At 56.1% G+C, this 21,019-nt stretch overlaps 1 protein-coding gene across 1 annotated transcript in view; it reads left to right on the top strand.

The window, feature by feature from the left end:
* WNT9A (Wnt family member 9A) overlaps positions 1–7,841 on the top strand; it is a 29,730-nt gene extending 21,889 nt beyond the window's left edge. The window contains exons 2-4 of the mRNA XM_070373439.1: positions 1,357–1,613; positions 2,368–2,630; positions 4,822–7,841. Coding sequence (XP_070229540.1) covers positions 1,357–1,613; positions 2,368–2,630; positions 4,822–5,304 — 1,003 coding nt within the window. The 3' untranslated portion in view covers positions 5,305–7,841. The remainder of the gene's footprint in view (positions 1–1,356; positions 1,614–2,367; positions 2,631–4,821) is intronic.
* Positions 7,842–21,019: the final 13,178 nt, after the last annotated feature.

The raw sequence follows: 21,019 nt of genomic DNA, 5'->3' as shown, positions 1-21,019 counted from the left end.
GGCCCCGCCCACCTCCCCGCCCCTGCAGCGGAAGACCCCGCCCACACCCTGTTCCCGGCAGAAAGCTGCAGCTCTCTCTGTCAGCCCAGGGCCAGTGTTCCCCTGAGGAGTTTTGGAAGGACAGCAGCAGGGGGAATGGGGCAAGGCGTGGGGCTCCAGTATCTGTGGACTCCTGCCAGCCCTGTTTCTTGGGTTTGGCTGGCGTGAGATAATGGGGGTGGACTTGTTTCTAATGATGCCCTAGTAGGGGGCGCTGAGCCCCATCCCCATCCAGGTGGGCACTTTTCCCTCCCAAGGGCTGAAGGTCTGGGTGGGGCTGGCTTGGACATATCTGGATCTCAGATGTACAGTTGTCTGTCTGGGGATACTGAGGCCCGTGCTTCTGGGCACAGAACAGGCAAAAGGCCAGGGCCAGTCAGTCCCTGGATGGAGCTGGTGGTAAGGAGTTAGGGCTGGAAGGCCAGACAGCAGAGACCGGCTCCGGCCTTGGCTCAGCCAGGAAGGGGGATGGAGGTGCCCCAAACCAGCAGCTACCTCCTGAGTGCCGCTCGGGTCCTGGGCTGGGAGCCCCTTCTGGTGCACGTGTTCCAGGAGACTCGGCTGGAACCATGGGGGCCACCTGCAAAGGCTGCAGGGGGACAGAGAAGGAGCAGGGCCTCCCCAAGGGTCTGCAGGGCCGGTGGGGGGCACCCCTAGCTGGAGGTGGCCGAGCCTGGAGGCCTGGAGCAAGCTGCGAAGCAGACATGGGAGTGGGTGACGGAGGGTGTGGCAGATGTCCATCTCACGCAGTCTGTGACTTCCGTGGCCCCTCCCTGCCTTGGCTATCTGTGCCTCTGGCCAGTGCCCTGGTCTGGGCAGCCCTCCCAGGTGTGTGTGTGAGTTTCTAGCCCTCTGTCCCTTCCCCTGCCATCAGACCTGGGCGGGAGGCTGGTGCCAGCTGGGGTGTTACTTTCTGACAAGAGTTGCTGGGGAGGGGTCAGCAGCCATGTGGGTGCCTGGGGTCTGCTCCTGGGGCAGCCCGAGAGAACCCAGTGCACACTGGTGGCTAGGCAGGGGTCCCTAAGCCATTGGCAGGGCAGGGTGTGAGTGATGCAGGGGCAAGCAGATGCAGAGACGATGCCTGGTGGGCAGGGGTCCTCGGGGCTCGCCCCCCGCCCTGCTGGTTCTCTGTGGACAGCCTGTCCCTGGGCTCGCTGCCCTTCTTGCCCTCCAGGGGGGCCCACCGGGGCTCCTGTTCCACTGCCACCGTGCTTAACAGCCATCAGGTTCTGCTGCTGCCCCAGCGTCTGCAGCAGCTCACCCAGTGCTGGCTTCCCACCTCTGGAGCAGGGCTCATTTTGGCCTCTGTGTGCCCAGGCTGACGGGCAGTGAGCCCCTGACCATCCTCCCGCTGACCCTGGAGCCAGAAGCAGTTGCCCAGGCCCACTACAAGGCCTGTGACCGGCTGAAGCTGGAGCGCAAGCAGCGGCGCATGTGCCGCCGGGACCCCGGTGTGGCCGAGACGCTGGTGGAGGCGGTCAGCATGAGTGCCCTCGAGTGCCAGTACCAGTTCCGCTTTGAGCGCTGGAACTGCACCTTGGAGGGCCGCTACCGGGCCAGCCTCCTCAAGCGAGGTGAGTGTGCCGGGACCCTGGGTGGGAGCCAGGAGGTGGGACCTCCAGCCCCGGGGGGGCCCCGTGCGTCACTCAGCCAAGTTCCAGGTGGCTGGGCGGTGGATGGGACTTGAACCCGCAGCCCCCCTGCTTCTCCTGCCCTCTCCCCCATGCCTGGTCCCCCTCACACCTGCGTGGAACAGTTGCTGGTGGTACAAGGTGCGTGTGGACAGGTGTGACAGGGCCCAGGGCAGCTCTGACGGCTCTTGCCACATGGCAGGGACTGAGGCCCAGTGCCTGCACGCAGGGCCGGGGGTCTAGCTGGTGCCCCAGTTCTTAGCATGGAGTTCCTCTTTTGTGTCTCCTTCCAGATGAGGGTGCCAAGGGGGAACTCTCATCTGAATCTCTCAACAGCTTTGTTTAAAAACTAGGGACCTGAGGCGCAGGGCATGGCAAGGCTTATCGGGGCCCATGGCCAGTCTAGTAGGTTCGAGACCCAGAGGGATGGGGTCTCTGAGTTCTGGGCACTGCTGTGGCTGCACTTCACTCTGGGTTCTCTGCCCCTGAGCAGTTCTGTGTCTGGGGCATGAGAGGGCACCTCCTAACCCCAGGAGCACATGTCCGCCCAGGTTCCCCGTGGACCACGCCATGGAGGATCCTTCCCACAGACCCTGCTCTATGTGGAGTGTGCGTGTTGGGAGACCATGGTTTGGCTGCACCCGAGGGAGATGGGGGCGGCTCTGGCCCACTGACCCGCCCCTGCCCTCTCCCCCAGGCTTCAAGGAGACAGCCTTCCTTTACGCCATCTCCTCCGCTGGCCTGACGCACGCACTGGCCAAGGCTTGCAGCGCAGGCCGCATGGAACGCTGCACTTGCGATGAGGCGCCTGACTTGGAGAACCGGGAGGCCTGGCAGTGGGGCGGCTGCGGAGACAACCTCAAGTACAGCAGCAAGTTCGTCAAGGAGTTCCTGGGCCGGCGGTCTAGCAAGGATCTGCGAGCCCGCGTGGACTTCCACAACAACCTCGTGGGTGTGAAGGCAAGCCGGGCAGGGCCTGGGGGCGGGAAAGGGTGCAGGATCGGGGGGCACGGGACAGGGCATGAGATGGTGTGGGTGCAGTTAGCATTAGCTGGGGCACAGAGTGGGAAAGGGCAGGGGGTGGGCAGGGTGCATGTATGTTTAAGGGGCTCCGGTCCAGGAGAGGGCTGGGTGTCCGAGAGGAGGTGCAGGTGGCTGCCATGGTGTGTCTGTCCCAGCCACTGGGGACAGCCGGGGCCTTCAGCCCTTCTGCTTATCAGGCTCATTACTTACCCAATGGGCAGGGTACTAGTTGTCATGGGGAGCTCTGTGGGGGGGGTGCCCCACAGTCTTGCATGGTTGGGTAGAGCCAGAAGTCCTACTTGCTGCTGGCTGGGGAGCAGGGAGGGGTGTCCTGGGTGGTCAAGGCCGCAAGGAGGGTGTCGTCTACTGGGCACCATCTAACCAGGTGGAGAATGGACTAGACCCTACGTGTTGGGGCTGAGGAGTGGGTGGTCCTATCACCAGGGACCTAGGGGAATGGCAGAGTTAGTGTGTGGTTCAGGGGTTCTGGGGAAATGCTCGGGGTGTGGCTGGCCCAAGCTGGGGAGGCTGCTTCTGCCTCAGGGGCCCTGTCTGTGGCCAGGGCTCTGTTCTGAGGAAACTCAAAACAGAAGACTCAAGCTGGAAAGGACTGTTGCAGCTCTCTTGCTGTAGGCAACCACTCTCTACCCCAACCCGCCCCCCGGAAGCCCCTCAGCTCCACACCCTGGAGGAGGCATCTGGCCCCACCACCTACACTGTGCACAGAGCACCCCACCCTCTTCGCCCCTGCACAGCCTGGACAATCGAATGCCTCCCAAGGCTCAGCCTGAGCTGTGGGGCCGTCAGGGGCGGGAGTGGGATCTGCGTGCTTGTGGGGCAGCCCTTGGGATTTGGAGTCCCAGCCTGGGGGCTGGAGGGGGTGATGAGGTAATTAATACCAGTCCCATTCTGAGCCCCTCTTTATTGAGAAGCCAGGGTTCTGAGGTATGGGCTTATTAAAGAATCAATTTCCCCCTTTGCCACAGGAGCTCTGCCTGTCCTTCCACCCTCTGGGGAGGGGTGCAGGCTGATTAAATCCCCCAGGGGAGGCCCTTTCTTTTCCTCTGCACTCGCCCTTTTGTAAGCTATTAATGAAAAGTCAGAATATGAAAGTGCTCCATTAGCTTCACTGGTCCTGGGTAAGCCACATTTTAATTAAATTTGTCCGGGTTTCTCAGCAAAGTATCATTAAATGTGACTCTTCTGTTGCCTGGCTGGAGGGCAGCTATGTTTCTTAATCCCCCTTGAGTTGGCTCTCCCTGGGGGCTGTGTGGGAGCTTGGGCCTGGCTTGGGGCCCACTGGGAGGGGAACCTCCCCTTTCCTTACCATTCCTCTTCCCCACGTCCCTCCTGGGACCCCAGTGTGGGAAGTCAGGCGGGAGGGCCTGTGGGACAGCTGGCCTGACTCCATGGCTTTGCACGTGGGACCCAAGTCCTGCGAGGGGAAGGGCCGGCCTGAGTCTTCGGCAGCCTCTCAGATGCAGAGCAGAAGGTTGGTGCTGGGCCATGCCTGCCCCTTGCCTGTGTGTGGGGGTGGGCGCAGCCCTCTCCTGTCTGCTCCTCGCTGGAGGCTTTCTCCCTCTTTCCAAGTTACCCCTGGCAGGGTGGAAGTTGGTGCCTGCACACGCGGTAGCATCTGGTCCCTATGCCCAGGCAGAGACATGGTCAACTCAGAAGGTACACTCTGGTGGCCAGTTCTGTCCACTAGGCACGCTGACTTGCTTATCCTTAAATTTTCGAGGAACAGACTGCTGAGAACAGACTGTGTGATCCTGGGGAGCACTGACAGAAGGGCTCGTGGGGAGGTGTGCCCTGCCCTGGCAGGGGACATCCTGGGATGTGGAGAACGGGAAGGGGGCGCCTTGGTGGTGCAGGAGGCAGATTCAGGGAGCTGTGGTGGCTTCTCTGAAGTTGTGGTGCTGGCTGTGGCATTTCTGTCCTGGGTGATCCATGGCTCGGAGAAGACGGGCTGTTGGTGGGAGCCAGGAAGCCTGGGTGATAAACAGTGGTGACCCACTGGGCCATGAAGTCTGCCAGACATCCCTGCAGCCCCTCTGAGAGTTGTCTTGGGGGTGGTCTCCAGTCTGCTCAGGGTGGCCCTCACGCCCGCCCCCCTGTCTCTCGCCAGGTGATCAAGGCTGGGGTGGAGACCACGTGCAAGTGCCATGGCGTGTCCGGCTCGTGCACCGTGCGGACGTGCTGGCGGCAGCTCGCGCCTTTCCACGAGGTGGGCAAGCGCCTGAAGCACAAGTACGAGACGGCCCTTAAGGTGGGCAGCACCACCAACGAGGCCACCGGCGAGGCCGGCGCCATCTCGCCGCCACGGGGCCGGGCCGCCGGGGCGGGCGGCGGCGATCCCCTGCCCCGCACGCCGGAGCTGGTGCACCTGGACGACTCCCCCAGCTTCTGCGTGGCTGGCCGCTTCTCCCCAGGCACTGCCGGCCGCAGGTGCCACCGTGAGAAGAACTGCGAGAGCATCTGCTGCGGGCGCGGCCACAACACACAGAGTCGGGTGGTGACCCGGCCTTGCCAGTGCCAGGTGCGCTGGTGCTGCTACGTGGAGTGCAGGCAGTGCACCCAGCGGGAGGAGGTCTACACCTGCAAGGGCTGAGCCCCCGCGCCTGGCGGGCCGCTGCAGGGGCACGGGCCGTGCGTGCCAGCTGAGGGTGGTAGCGCTGCAGGGGCCGAGTCCCTGGCCTGGGCGCCCCCAGCACGCTTGGCTGCAAGGCGGGGGCAGAGGCCTGGGGCCGGGCTGCATTGGCCGTCTCCAGCCCTCTGTCTCCTCCTCTCAGAGGCCCAGTCTGGTCTCTGCGTCCTCCCTGCTCGTCCCTCCCCGTGACCTGAGAGCTTTGCACGGATGCTTTCCAAGTTCCGTCCCCCCAAGTCACCAGCCGCCTGTCGTGCGCTGGGTGCCCTCTGAGGAGCAGCGGGCACACCTTCATGACCACACGGGCTCTGTGTGGGCTGACCTACACCAGCACTGGCTTAGAGAGTCAAACCACTAGGAGCGAGAGCAGACGCCTGGCCGCCCGCTCGTGGGGGTAGACTGCTGGCCCCCTGACATCAAGTACTTCTCTTTGGAGTAGTATCAGTGACTTTTAAGTTATTTTTATTTAACTAATATATAATATTATTTTCTCCGTCCCTGCAGCCTCCCAGGCTGTGGCTCCTCCCTGTCTCAATAGAGCCTGGTCTGGAGGAGCCCCTTCCTCCCTCCCCTCCAAACCCCCTCCTGACTGACCTGTTTGCCTGATCTGCTTTGTCGTTTGAAACCACTAAATCAAGAGAGACATTGCTGTTGTTGTTTTTAAAGAAGTAAAGCAAGCTGTGTCTGGCCGCCACCCTCAGGGTTTCTGGAAGCCAGGTCCCATGGTCCAGGTTGGCTACCCATAGCAAGGCTGACCAGGGAGGTGGACGGGCCCTCCTCTGCACCCCGAGGGCACATGGATCCACACTCGAGACTCAATGCAGATTCTGGGACTGGGGGTGGCAGAGGGCAGCCTGTTCTCCCCCAGAGGTGGGCATGGGCGGGGGTGCGCCCAGCCTCTTGGAGGTTCATTTCATGAGGAAGGCACAGCTTGTTCTCTGTCACTGTAGGGGAGGCGGGGCGGTGGGGGGCGCAGACATGGGTGGAGAGAGTTTGGAGATAGGATCTGGCAAACGGAAAGTGTTCTCCTCGGTCGTGCTGTCGATTTTGCAGAGAAGGGAAAAGGATGGCCATCACTGACCTGATTTGGCTGAGGGTGTGTGCACACGTGTGTGCATGCATGCGTGAGTGTGTGGTGCGTGTGCATGAGCATGCTTGTGTGAATGCATGAATGTCCATCTGTGCATATGCGGTGCGTGTAAGTGCAGATGCATGCTCGTGTGTGCGCACATACATGTTTCCATATGCATAGTGTGTATCCGTGCATGAGAATGAGAGCATCTCTGCCCGGGTGTGCGTGTCCGTACCTGGGTGCATGTATGTGTGTGGTATGTGTGCTTGTGTGTGCATGCGTGTGGGGGTGTGGTGGTGTGCACACTGTGTCGGTGCGGTCAGTGTTGGCTTGGGCGCCGTTGCTAGGTGTGGAGCTCTCCTGCCCATGTTGGGAGGGCCTCTGGCCCTGGCCCCGTCCTGCTCAGCTCTGTGACTGTGCTCGGAGGGTGCGCACTGGGGTTTGGGCAGGCGTAGAGCTGGGGCAGCTGGTGTGGACGCGGGAACTACTGAGTGAAGGGATTCCTCGGAGTCCGGGGGGCTTCGGGAACCCTGGAGACTGACTGTGTTTGTAAAAGAAAACCTATTTATGTGGATGTGGGTCTCTTAGTCCCTGTTCGATAGTGTAAATAGTAGAGTTTATTCTCCTGTGGTTCAGAGAACATCCCCGTGAAGAACTGCGTGCTGACAGAGTGGTGCAGCCAAGGCATGTTCCCTGGGCGGGAGCCAGGGTGGGCTCTGTGGCAGTGGGTGACGTGGGGCTGCCGCTTGGTCTCCTCCACACTTGGCTGGAGGCGGGGGGAGGCGGGGGCGCGCCCCAGTTGTCCCCAAGCATCCCCACCTGCTGGGGCCTGGAGCAGGCAGAGCTGGCCATGTTTCTATGACAAGACTGTAGCTCGGTCACTACTGGGTTGGAAGGGCAGCAAGTCAGAGGAAGGATTTTTTTTTTTAAGTCAAATACCACATTTAGCTCTATGTCATAAATATTAAGAAAAGTATTTTTTTAAACAAAGCAGATTGAAAACGTCTGCTGGCTGGTTTGTTTATACATAAATATATATCAGAATGTCTTGCTAAGCGAAGAAGCACTCCTGCGGATGGAGCCTCTTATTAACATGCTTCTTGTCTGTACAGCAGAGGATCTCTCAAAGAAAATACGTCTGTGGCGGGGTCCAGACCCCCCAACCCCGGGACCGCGGGGGCAGAGCCATGCTGAGGGGCCAGGCAGGTCCCGGCCACCTGCTCTCTGCTCAGCGTGCACAGATGCCACTCTGAGCTTGACCAGGCCAGGTGGAGGCGGGCGGGAGGAGAGGGGCATTCACACACGAGAGAAGTCTTGTGTGGGCCTATTGATTTCTCTACCTCATCTGTATAGTGAGTAGGTGTGTACTCGAGTGACTTGGAGAATGTATTTATTTAATGGCCTTGTGTAACAGAACAGAAACAAATGGAAACACTAAATAAATGTATTTTTAAATTATAGCCTCATCTCCGTGGCTGCCCTCAGAGGGGTTCCAGGGGTCCTGGGGAGGTGGGCCTGGAGGAGGAGCAGGGCCCAGGGAGGTGAGAGGGTTTGTGGAGTAGAGGGGTCTCTCACAGACCAAGTCCAGCCCAGCCCTGCCCAAAGGTGGGAGGGGGTGGCAGCTCCCGGTTAGCATCTGAAAGGCAGCCTCTCTCACGTGCAGAGAGCGTATCCCAGGTCCCCAGGCACTGAGTGGCCCCATGGATCCTCTCCTAGGCTGGTCCTGAAGGACCAGGTGCCCAGCCCCGTCTGGCTCGGCCTCTGTCCCAGCACTCCCTCAAACAGTGCTCTCACTAACAAAGTGCCACAGAGAGGGACTCTCCCACTCTTTGCCTTGAAGAAGGAGTATGGGGACAGCTGGGGTGCTTTGCTCCCTCTATTAGTCAAGCAGCAATCATGACAAATGACCACAAGCAAGGCGAGGGCTTACAGCAATAGGGATCTGTTCTCTCCCAGCTCTGGAGGCCAGAAGTCTGAGATCAAGACGTGGGCAGGCCCGGCTCCCTCGGGAGGCCCAGAGGGTGATCCTTCCTGCCTCTTCCAGCTGCTGGTGCTCCTGGCTTTCCTGGACTTGTGGCCACATCGTTCCCGTCTGCCTCCATCTTCCTGTGGCCATCTTCATGTCTTTGTCTCTTATGAGGACACCTGTCATGGGACATAGGGCATGTCTAGACAGTCCAGGATGCTCTGATCTTGAAATCAAAGGAGCTTCCCAGCTGGTGCTCATGGGAAAGAACTTGCCTGCCAGTGCAGGAGGGAGAGACTCAGATTGATCCCTGTGTCTGGAAGATGCCCTGGAAGAGGGCATGGCAACCCACTCCAGTTTTCTTGCCTGGAGAATCCCCGTGGACAGAGGGGCCTGGTGGAATACAGTCCATGGGATTGCAAAGAGTTGGCTATGGCTGAAGCGACTTAGACACACACACGGGTAACTAAGTGTATCTGCAAAGACCCTTTCCCAAACAATCATATCCTGAAGTTCCTAGGAGGAAAAGGAGGGTGTTTTGTTGGAATGGAGCAAGGGTGGGGCCAGGCGCTGTGGTGGGCACGACAGAGCACACCTCCTCCTCTTGTCTGGTTAGGAAAGGCGTTCTCTTTCTTGCGTAGTTCTTCCCTCATCACCTCAAGGCCTCTGTCCTTCAGGGGGCAGTGGGCCAAGGCCCTGAGGCTGCTGGCAGCACGGCTCACCTTGCTGTGCATGCATTAGGCTCCTGCCTTGGCTGCTGTCTCTCTACCCCTCCAGTGTGTGGGGCCCTTGGCCAGCTGGGGAGCGCCTCTGCTTCCTCTCAGAGAACCTGCTGGACACCCAGGTTTCCCTCCCCTCCCTAAGCCTGCAACCTCTTCCAGAAGCAGTTTCCTTGTGCTTCAGCCTAGCACTGAGTAACAGCACTGACATAACCTGTCCATCTGTCCGTCCACCTGCTCTGGGTTTGGGGTCCTCTGGGTCCAACACAGCCCCCTTCCACTGCGTTTGTCTCAGTCCCTAGCCCTTCTACCCTCCCCACTGGCCTCTGTCTTCCCACCCCTGAGATGTGCCTGCTGGACCCCTGGTGGCCCCTCTCCTGGGAGGTCACCTTCCTGCCATCTGGGGTCTTGTCCAAGTCTCTCTGGACACCCAGGAGAGGAGCTGCCACCTGAGGAATGTGGAATCATCCACCTAACACCGTGCTCAGGAAGGAGGGCTACAGCACCCCCTCTCTGGCCTCCTGAGCACTGCCCTAGAGACTGAATGGTTCTTCCTGGTGCCAAACCCTCTGCCAGGCTGCAGGTGACCTGGCAGCTCTAAGAGCCCGTCCGGCCAAGCACCAGGATCCACAGGTGAGAGACGGGAGTGGGTGGCAGCAGGGCAGAGGGGGGCTCAAGGACACCTCGCCATGTGTGGGACCCACGGGGGCAGGGGGCCCATGGGACATGGGGCCCATGTCCTCTTTGCACATTGTGAAAACTGAGACCTCCTCCCCTGGCACTGCAATGAAGTGGCAGCCCAGGGACTCAGGCCCCTGTGCCCTGGGTGGGAGAGGGTTGCAAGCTGCCTGGGTTAGAGAGCAGGCAGCCTGAATGGGGCCATTCTTCCATGGTAAAGGGTGGCTGAAACTGTAGCCGAAACCAACCCAGGTCCATACTGCAGGCTGCAAGCGAGGGGGGCTCCAGAGGGGAGAAGGGCCAGTCAGGATAGGATAGGCTGTCCCTACGCACAGCCTCCTGCCATAGCAATCTCCTCCTGCCTCACGCAGGCCCCTGCAGAGTATCCTTGTCTGGACACCCAGGTCTCCCCTCGAGCCTAGGTTCCATATGCTGTGGATAAGCTTGTGGCTAATCTTGCGTGTGTGTGTGTGTGTGTGCATGTGTGCAAACGTGGCACGTGGGGGCGCTGGGTCCATGGGTCTGTGCACGTGCATGCATGTGTTTGTGTGCCTGAGTGTCTACCTGCATGTGTGTGCATGCCCATGCAAACGTGTACATGCTGGTGCATGCATGTGCATGCCTGTGCACACTGTGAGGACAAAGTTATCCCTCTCCTTTCCTGCCACCTGCTCTGCCCGGTGACCACAGTCTCTCCTGCCCCGTCTCTGGCATCCTTCAATGGAGGCTGGGGAAGGCCTGTCCTGTCAGACCACATCCTGGGGAGGCAGCCCAGGACCACAGGTGGCCAGAGGCAAGTCTGGGCTCGAGCCCAGGTTGGCCTGCTGGGTTTGGGGCAAGCGCAGGAGGCAGGAGATGGCTGGGGGATTAGGTAAGGAGGTGCGGTTAGGTAACGTCTCAGACGGGCCTGCACATTGGGAAGGTATTCAGCTGGGTCCCACCTGCCTTCCAGGATGACTTCAGAGACAGCTTGAGGGGGAGAGGCAGATGAAGTGGGGGGAAGGGAGGAAGGGGGAAGAGGGGAGGAGAGGAGGAAGAAAGGGGAGGAGGCAGAGGAAGTTGAAGGGGAGGAGGCAGAGGAAGAAGAGGGGGAGGAAAGGGTGGAGAAAGTGAGGCCGATTTACCGTGGCCAGAGAGCCCAGACAGGCCATGGTGGGGCCCTGTTTCATCTTGCTGTGAGACCCTGGAGGCCCCGGGACCACAGGGGCCGCAGGAAATCATGCTCACTCCCTGTCGGGGTTGGGCTGGGCCACACAGAGCAGGTGCTCAGGGCGCAGCCCGAGTGAGAAGGAGGCCCCCAGGAGGGCTGAAGGCCCAGAGCACTGAGGTACTGCAGGCTGGAGCCTGTGGGTGGGTCAGGGCGGGTGGGTCTGGACCCCAGCCCAGTGAGCACACAGCCCCCATTCCTGCCTGGCCTGAGCCTACCCTGCCCCTCCTGGGCCTGCCCCCAGCTACGGAGGCTCTTGGCTGCTGCAGAGACCACTGGACAGATGGATGGGGGACAGGGTGCGCTGGGCTTGTGTGCTGGTGCCTGGACACACGCCTCGCTTGACTCCTGCTTCTCAGTGCTCCCCCCAGTCTCCTGTCTCCACATCCCTCCTCTCAGAGCCACCTGAACCTGTGACTGGCCTCCCCGCCTCCTCCCTCCCCACCTGGGCTCCCCGCAGTTTCCTCCCCAGTGCCAGGCCACTGTGTCTTTTCTGGAAGCAACCTTCCCCTCTGAACCCCTCCTTGATCACTGCCCAAGGCCTCTTCTCTTGGGACAGGACCCTCTCAGCCCCCTGTCAGCACTGAGGTCAGGGGCCTGATCCCCAGGCAGGACAGATGCTGGACAGAGCCAGAGCCCCTGCTCTGGGCAGTGGGCTGCACGCTGGGGGCCCATTTGACCTGTATTCACCTGAGCTCCCAGGCAAAGGGAGACCTCGGTCTGGGAACAAGTGTCCTGACGCTGCGTGGTCTTGCCTCTGCCTGGTTCTTGAGCCTGTTTCCCTTGGAGGTGGAGCTGGGGGCTCAGGGGCAGCTTCATCCCTTACACCAGCAAACACCTCAGTGGATGGAATGAAGGAGGTCTAGCAGGTTGCCACAGAAACAAGGCCAAACAAATAGTACCCCCAACAAGCCTGCAGGGCCCCTGTGGCAATGACCTCATCTGCCACCAACCCTGTGCTGTGGGGGGTCCTGGGCTGGCAGTGGGGGAGCTTCAGCATCCTGTGTTTGTGTGGGCCCTCGTCCATGGAAACGGCTGGAGCTGGGGAGCAGAGCCGGGAGGCTCCTGCTGTGGTTATTAGCTGGGCAGCCAGAGGCCCACCTCCCAGAGCAGGGAGAGAAGAGGAGGGGACAGAGGGGAAGGGAGGGGAGGGGAGAAGGGAGAGGAGATGGGTGGGAAGCAGGGGGAGGGAGGAGAGGGAAGAAGGCAGAGGAGGAGGAGGCTGGGGGAAGGGTAGGGGAGGAGAGGGTGGGAGGCAGAGGAGGAGAGCAGGGGTGGGGAGGGCAGAGGAGGGAGAACACGAGGGCGGTTGGGATTGATGATTCTGGAGTGGGCAGCAGCAGGCCCTGCTGCCGTGGGGGGTGAGAAGACAAGAGCAGTACACTGGGCAGGTGGGGCAGCCTCACAGCCTGCGTGGGGAGAGCTGGGATGCCCAAGGCCTAGCGTGCGCCCGGGACCTGGGGGCAGGGCGGGCTGGGACCAGTCGGCCACGTCTCAGCGTGGGTTCTCCCCAGCTTGGAAAGAGAATCTGCGACCCTCCTACAAAGTGCGGCTGTCATCTACTGCTACAGAGTAAGTTATTGGGAGCTGTGGTTTAAAGCCCCGGGCCAGGGGTCACAGGGATGTCTGGGAGTCTACCTGCCGATTCCGTGTGTCTTGCACTGGTTCAACAACTGTTAATTCAGTCACGTTTGACTTTGATTACTCTCAAGAAACATAACACACCTATTTTTACCTTTTGAGAATATGTTGGTGACACCCCTACACTTGGCCCTGTAATTCTCCAGTGTATCTACCCGCAACAGGGACACTTACCCATGTACCTCCCTCCTGCCTTCACACTGACCATTCAACATTAGTGGGACAACATCGTTGCGTAGCTGTGTTTGGTTTGTTTATCCGGGCTGTGCTGGGTCTTTGTTGCTGCTCCGGCTTTTCTCTACTCGTGTCCAGCACGGGCTACTCTCTATTTGCAGGGTGCTGGCTTCTCACTGCAGTGGCTTCTTTCGTTGTGGGGCAAGGGCTCTGGGCACGCGGGCTCAGTAGTTCTGTCCGTGGACTCTGGAGCACAGGCTCAACAGTTGTGGCACACGAGCTGAGTTGCTCCAAGGCATGTGGGATCTTCTCAGACCAGGGATTAAACCCGTCTCCTGCACTGGCAGGTAGATCCTTTACCGCTGAGCCACCGGGGAAGCCCTGCTTTTGTTTTCTAATCCAGGGCCAATCAAGGATGTAGCTGTGCGCCCCTATGGGGACACTGAGGGCATCCCTGTGTGAAGCAGTGACTGCTCTTTCTCTGCCTGAGTAGGCATGTGGTCTCCCTGTGACTGGTGAGCAATGCAGTCCATCAGTGGTCCTGGGACTCGTGGATACTCTGCTCTGAGTACTGATTGCTCTAGTGCCTGTGAAAAGGCAATTTACAAATTCCATTATTCCTGCTACATTTATTACATGGCACTGTTCTGTGAAGAAAATTTCCCTCCCCAGCTTTTGTTTGCCTTCCCATTGTCAAGAACATACAGATTTTTATTTTTTGGTCCAAAACCTCACAGTGCAGTGACAGTGCTCCTCTTCTAGTATTCACACTTTTCCAAATTTAGCTAGAACCCTCCCGCCACAACCCCCCCCCACCCCCGCCACCACACTGTCTTCTTTCCTATCCGTCTATGCAGACGTCCTTGCTTTCTGGACTCCAGAATTTTTAAACAGAAGTGAAAGTGTTCAGAGAGTCACTCTGGGGACTCAAGAGACATATTTCTAAAAAATGTTATCAGAAAAAACAGAAATAATTGGGCACAGAAAGGAGTTGTCAATTAACTCATCAGTAGCATTAGAAAGATTTGTGAAGGAATTACATAAAACAAGAATAGAATCTATTGGAAAAGGAGCACTAAAGATGAAAGTGAACTATTGGAAATGAAAATATGGCTAGTGGAATAAAAAAGCTTTTAAAATAAAAAATAGAAGATAAAGCTCAAGAAATCTAGTGAGGGAAGGTCAACTTCTCGTTGAATATCTTTCAGCCAGGGTGGTCAGCTGTTCTGGCCAAGGAGATGTGGTGACAAGTTCCTGTGGAGAGGGCTCTTTCTCTAATGAAAAGGAAATGCTTGCTTAAGAAAATGCCCATTTTTCTCATCACCTGTATATCCTTCCATCCTTTTCCTTGCTCACACACAGGCTGTGATGGAGGAGTCGCAACAGTCATAATGGGATCATGAGTATGGAAGCCACACAGGAAGGACGAACGGACAAAAGTAGAAGAGGCTTAGGTCCCCAGTGACCTGGCAAATCTCTTACTCTAAACCTGCTCTGCCTCTGCTATTTCTGTTGCATGTACATGATTTAAATCAAATGAACTTGGGAGGGTAGGACTCTCTGCTTCTACTGTAGACGGCATGGGTTCAATCCCTGGTCAGGGAACTAAGATTCTACATGCCATGCGGTGCAGCCAAAAGAAAAAACGAGTAAAAGTAAACAGACAAATAAATAAGTAAAATAAAACAAATGAACGTCTGTTTGCTTAAGCTCCCGCTGATTGGGTTTTCTTATCTGCTACCCAGGTCATTCCTAACTCACGCGCACGTAGAGCCCAGAGGATTAAACAGATAGGGGATATCATCAGCAATGGAGGGTGTTAGATTAAAATGGAGCCGTGGCTTCCAAGTTCTGAGGGATAGTCGTCTCCAACCTAGATGTCCACGGCTAGCCAAGCTTATATAAAAAACCAGACCAGAGGCATTTGGGGCGGGCCAGTTCTCAGAAAGTGCACTTCTGATACACACCCTTTCTAGTAAACTATTTGATGTGCTGCACAGAGCAACTAAAGGGATGTAGAGAACAAGGCTCCACCCAAAGAGGGGGAGGAGACCTTGGGATGGCTGGGGCTGGGGTGGGGACCCAAGAGGCGTGAGCTGGGTGGGGTGCAAAGAAGATGGCAGGTGTCCCAGGACTGATGAAATTCAGGATGTGTGGGTCCTCATGAAAAACAATGCAAAACAGGTCCGTCCCTCTGCTTAGGTCCAGCCACTGGAAAGACAGCTTCCCTGGTGGCTTAGCAGTAAAGAACCTGCCTGCATTGCAGGAGACACAGGAGATGCAGGCTCGATCCCTGGGTCAGGGAGATCCCCTGGTGGAGGAAATGACAATGCACTCCAGTATTCTTGCCCCAAAAATCCCATGGACAGAGGAGCCTGATGAGCTACATTCCCTGAGGGTCACAAAGAGTTGGACACGACTGGAGATTGAACACACACACTGGAAAGACAAACCAAAGTACAGAGCTTAGAATGGGAGATTGTTGGTCAAAAGCATGGGTTGAGAGGAAGGTGTGAGTTTTGAGCCCATTGAAATGTAAACAAGGAAGTGGGCAAACTGTAGAAAGCTGGCAGAGTCAGGAGACTGTGGTGGGTACACGAGGACTGGGCCAGGCTGGCAGAGTCAGGACACCATGGCGGGTACACGAGGACTGGGCCAGGCTGGCAGAGTCAGGAGACTGTGGCAGGTACATGAGGAGTGGGCCAGGCTGGCAGAGTCAGGACACTATGGCGGGTACATGAGGACTGGGCCAGGCTGGCAGAGTCTGGAAACTGTGGCGGGTACATGAAGAGTGGGCCAGGCTGGCAGAATCAGGAGACTGTGGTGGGTACATGAGGAGTGGGCCAGGCTGGCAGTCAGGAGACTATGGCAGGTACAAGTGGAGTGGGCCAGGCACAGGGACAGACCCTGCTCAGACACCAGAGCTGGCGAAACGGAAACCAGCCCAGTGCCCTCATCTCGCATACTCTCTCTCTTAATCCTAGAGGGATTATTTGGAAACATGCACGTATCTCATATGTTGAAGAGACATTTATCCCAAGTTCAGCAAGTAAATCTTTGCATCTCATTGGCTCCCCCTTCCTCCTTTCTCCCTCCCTCCTTCTCTTTACCTTCTCCCTCCTCCTTCCCTCTCCCTCCTTTCCTTTCTTCCTTCCTCTTTTCTTCATTTACATGGAAAATAATTTTCACGGTTAACACTATTAATCCAATTAGGCTATAGATAGTTCTGCCTCTGTGTTGATACCTGGACCGTGTGTGATGCCTGGAACTCTACTTTCTGTTGACAAGGTTTACTGCTGAATGAAGGAGTCTGGGGTCATGATTTACTTTCACAGTTCACTTTAGTTTTGTTTGTTTAAAGAAGATACATTGCTTTAACCAATCTCATCTCTTTAAAAAGACATGGTGAAAGTGAAGGAGGTGTGGACAGTCTCACCAATGCTCTGAGGTGACAAGAGATGAAAGGAAAGACAGGCAGGTGGATTTGGCCCCAGCAAGTAAGTGGCCAGGCCACAGAGGGCTTCCTGGGAAAGGCTGAGGGCCAGCGGGGCAGGAATGCAGTCCCCTCGTGGAGCCAGGCTGGGAAGAGACAGAGGGAAGAGGGTCGTGGAGTCCAGAAGACTTTTCTTTAAAGAATCTTCACTCACTCACTCACTCATTGCACAAATGCGTATCGAGCGCCTGATATGTGCAGATGCTGACATTAAGGATGCAAACAGTAGAACCCAAGCTATCAGCTTAATGGAGGAAAACGTGTGTGTGAAAGCTTTATGGACATACCACAAGAGCACAAACCATAAGGAAAAAAACAGATGGCTGATTGTATTTGGAGAAGGATTTCTGCTGGCCACTGTGAAGAGAGTAATGGGAAAAGACGTCTCCAGTTTCTGCTCACAGAGGAGCCCCTGCCAGTGCCTGAAGAAACATACCACCCAACGGGAAACAGGCTTGGAGTGCAAGGTGTGAAGATGCTTGGAGGGCCTGGCAGAGTGAGCTCCCCAGCACTGCTCACCGTACGGAAGGACTCACACCCGAGTGCCGGTCACAACTCAGGTGAGCGGGGAGTTGCAGGGGCAGAGAGTGTTGTCTCTCTGGTCTGCACTCTGCCAAGCAGGTCCTCAGAGAGTGCGCCCCACGGAGCCCAGTAGCCTAGACCAGAGGAAAAGGTCAGGTGTAGAGCAAGATCTGAACTGCAGTACACAAGTGGGCACAGGATACCGTATCCATGACCACGTGCGGGGCACATTCCGCACAACAGCAGCCTCGAGACAAGAGCACAGAGAGAGAGTGCCCCCGTGACCGCACCATGTTCTGGATGAGAAGGAAGAAGAACTTAAGAGAGAGCAGCTGACCATGCAGGAGAGAAGCCATTCTTACAGACTCAGCTGTGGGGAGGGCAGTGGGGAATAGGAGAGGGAAGTTGAGGAGGAGCGGAGGTGAAGAGGGCTGCTGCGTGAACTTGTGAATGCATGTGAGTGTGTGTCAGAATATGTGCGACTGTGCACGTGTGAGAGTGTGTGAGTGAGTTGCAACTGCTCAGAGGGACACAGGGACACAGAGCCGTGGGGCTGAGAAGGACAGGGCATGTGGGTCTAGGGCTGCTGTTAAGTTACTGTTTCTTAGCAGATCACCAGGGTCTGGGCCTGGAAGCTTCTGATACGTGGAGCTGCGTAGCCTCCCTCCTGTGGGCCATACACTCAGGGTTACCCAGGGGCTGGATGGTGTGGACCAGCGTGGGAGCAATGAAGACCCAGCCTTGCCAGCTCAGAGTCCGGGCCCTCAACCCACAAAGCCTCTGAAGAGTCCTTGCCCAGGGAAGGGCACTGGTCCTGGAAGGGTGTGGCCTTGAGTATCAGCTGGACCAGTTTTTCTCTGTGGCTGTGATTTAGCATCGTATCCACAATCCTGGTGCTGCTACCTGCCCCGTGTGTGTTTCAGAGCTCGCTTCTGGGGTGTGGGTAGATGTGTGTGTGTGCTAAGTTGCCCAGTCATGTCCAGCTCTTTGCGACCCCACTGACTGTAGCCTGCCAGGGTCCTCTGTCCATGGGGATTCTCCAGGCAAGAATATTGGAATGGGTTGCCATGCCCTCCTCCAGGGGATCTTCCCCACCCAGGGACTGAACCCACATGTCTTGCATCTCTTATGCTCCCCAAAGTTCACACAGCAGATGAGGGGAATGGATAAGTCCCTGCTCTAACCAGCAGGCGGCTGCGACGGGCGCGCTAAAGCGCCGGCGGCTGTGACCCGAGCGCTAAAGCGCAGGCGGCTGCGACCAGCGTGCTAAGCGCGGCCGAGAGGAGCCACCCCACGTCCGAGGTCAGGGGCAGAAGCCGGGAGGACCCCATGCCCAAAGGGCGGCGGCCAAGAGGAGTTACCCCACATCCGAGGTCAGGGGCAGCGGCCGAGAGTACCAGACTGCGACGGCGCAGGAACGGTGGAGAGGAGCTACCCCGCGTCCGAGGTTAGGGGGGGCGGCCAAGAGGAGTTACCCCGTGTCCGAGGTCAGGGGCGGCGGCCGGGAGGAGATACCCCACGTGGGCCCCAAAGCCCGAGGCCAGGGGCGGCAGGCGGTAGGAGCTACCCCACGCCCCCACGCCCGAGGCCAGGGGCAGCGGCCGGGAGGAGCAACCCCACGTCCAAGGAGCCATGGCTGCACGGGCGCAGGAGGGCCTAGAGGAGCTATCCCACGTTGAAGGTCAGGAAGGGCGGCGGTGAGGAGATACCCCTAGTCCAAGGTAAGGAGCAATGGCTGCGCTTTGCTGGAGCAGCGGTGAAGAGATATCCCATGCCCAAGGTAAGAGAAACCCAAGTAAGACGGTAGGTGTTGCAAGAGGGCATCAGAGAGCAGACACACTGAAACCATACTCACAGAAAACTAGTCAATCTAATCACACTAGGACCACAGCCTTGTCTAACTCAATGAAACTAAGCCATGCCCGTGGGGCAACCCAAGACGGGTGGGTCATGGTGGAGAGATCTGACAGAATGTGGTCCACTGGAGAAGGGAATGGCAAACCACTTCAGTATTCTTGCCTTGGGAACCCCATTAACAGTATTAAAAGGCAAAATGATAGGATACTGAAAGAGAAATTCCCCAGGTCAGTAGGTGCCCAATATGCTACTGGAGATCAGTGGAGAAATAACTCCAGAAAGAATGAAGGGATGGAGCCAAAGCAAAAAGAATACCTAGCTGTGGATGCGACTGGTGATAGAAGCAAGGTCCAATGCTGTAAAGAGCAATATTGTGTAGGAACCTGGAATGTCAGGTCCACGAATCAAGGCAAATTGGAAGTGGTCAAACAGATGGCAAGAGTGAATGTCGACATTCTAGGAATCAGTGAACTAAGATGGACTGGAATGGGTGAATTTAACTCAGATGACCATTATATCTACTACTGCCGGCAGGAATCCCTCAGAAGAAACGGAGTGGCCATCATGGTCAACAAAAGAGTCCGAAATGCAGTACTTGGATGCAATCTCAAAAACGACAGAATGATCTCTGTTCGTTTCCAAGGCAAACCATTCAATATCACAGTAATCCAAGTCTATGTCCCAACTAGTAATGCTGAAGAAGCTGAAGTTGAACGGTTCTATGAAGACCTACAAGACCTTTTAGAACTAACACCCAAAAAAGATGTCCTTTTCATTATAGGGGACTGGAATGCAAAAGTAGGAAGTCAAGAAACACGTGGGGTAACAGGCAAATTTGGCCTTGGACTATGGAATGAAGCAGGGCAAAGACTAATAGAGTTTTGCCAAGAAAATGCAGTAGTCATAACAAACACCCTCTTCCAACAACACAAGAGAAGACTCTACACATGGACATCACCAGATGGTCAACACTGAAATCAGATTGATTATATTCTTTGCAGCCAAAGATGGAGAAGCTCTATACAGTCAGCAAAAACAAGACCAGGAGCTGACTGTGGCTCAGACCATGAACTCCTTATTGCCAAATTCAGACTTAAATTGAAGAAAGTAGGGAAAAGCACTAGACCATTCAGGTATGACATAAATCAAATCCCTTATGATTATACAGTGGAAGTGAGAAATAGATTTAAGGGCCTAGATCTGATAGATAGAGTGCCTGATGAACTATGGAATGAGGTTCGTGACATTGTACAGGAGACAGGGATCAAGACCATCCCCATGGAAAAGAAATGCAAAAAAGCAAAATGGCTGTCTGGGGAGGCCTTACAAATAGCTGTGAAAAGAAGAGAAGCGAAAAGCAAAGGAGAAAAGGAAAGATATAAACATCTGAATGCAGAGTTCCAAAGAATAGCAAGAAGAGATAAGAAAGCCTTCCTCAGCGATCAATGCAAAGAAATAGAGGAAAACAACAGAATGGGAAAGACTAGAGATCTCTTCAAGAACATTAGAGCTACCAAGGGAACATGTCATGCAAAGATGGGCTCGATAAAGGACAGAAATGGTATGGACCTAACAGAAGCAGAAGATATTAAGAAGAGATGGCAAGAATGCACAGTGTACAAAAAAGAGCTTCATGACCCAGATAATCATGATGGTGTGATCACTGACCTAGAGCCAGATATCCTGGAATGTGAAGTCAAGTGGGCCTTAGAAAGCATCACTATGAACAAAGCTAGTGGATGTGATGGAATTCCAGTTGAGCTTTTCTAAATCCTGAAAGATGATGCTGTGAAAGTGCTGCACTCAATATGCCAGCAAATTTGGAAAACTCAGCAGTGGCCACAGGACTGGAAAAGGTCAGTTTTCATTCCAATCTCAAAGAAAGGCAATGCCAAAGAATGCTCAAACTACCGCACAATTGCACTCATCTCACACACTAGTAAGGTAATGCTCAAAATTCTCCAAGCCAGGCTTCAGCATATGTGAACCGTGAACTTCCTGATGTGCAAGCTGGTTTTAGAAAAGGCAGAGGAACCAGAGATCAAATTGCCAACATCTGCTGGATCATGGAAAAAGCAAGAGAGTTCCAGAAAAACATCTATTTCTGCTTTATTGACTATGCCAAAGCCTTTGACTGTGTGGATCACAATAAACTGTGGAAAATTCTTCAAGAGATGGGAATACCAGACCACCTGATCTGCCTCTTGAGAAATTTGTATGCAGGTCAGGAAGCAACAATTAGAACTGGACATGGAACAACAGACTGATTCCAAATAGGAAAAGGGGTATGTCAAGGCTGTATATTGTCACCCTGTTTATTTAACTTATATGCAAAGTACATCATGAGAAA

The sequence above is a fragment of the Bos mutus genome, chromosome 7, assembly GCF_027580195.1.
Source record: "Bos mutus isolate GX-2022 chromosome 7, NWIPB_WYAK_1.1, whole genome shotgun sequence".
NCBI classification, from domain to species: domain Eukaryota; kingdom Metazoa; phylum Chordata; class Mammalia; order Artiodactyla; family Bovidae; genus Bos; species Bos mutus.
Note: the sequence above shows the minus strand (reverse complement) of the source record. Positions and strands in the feature narration are given on the sequence as shown.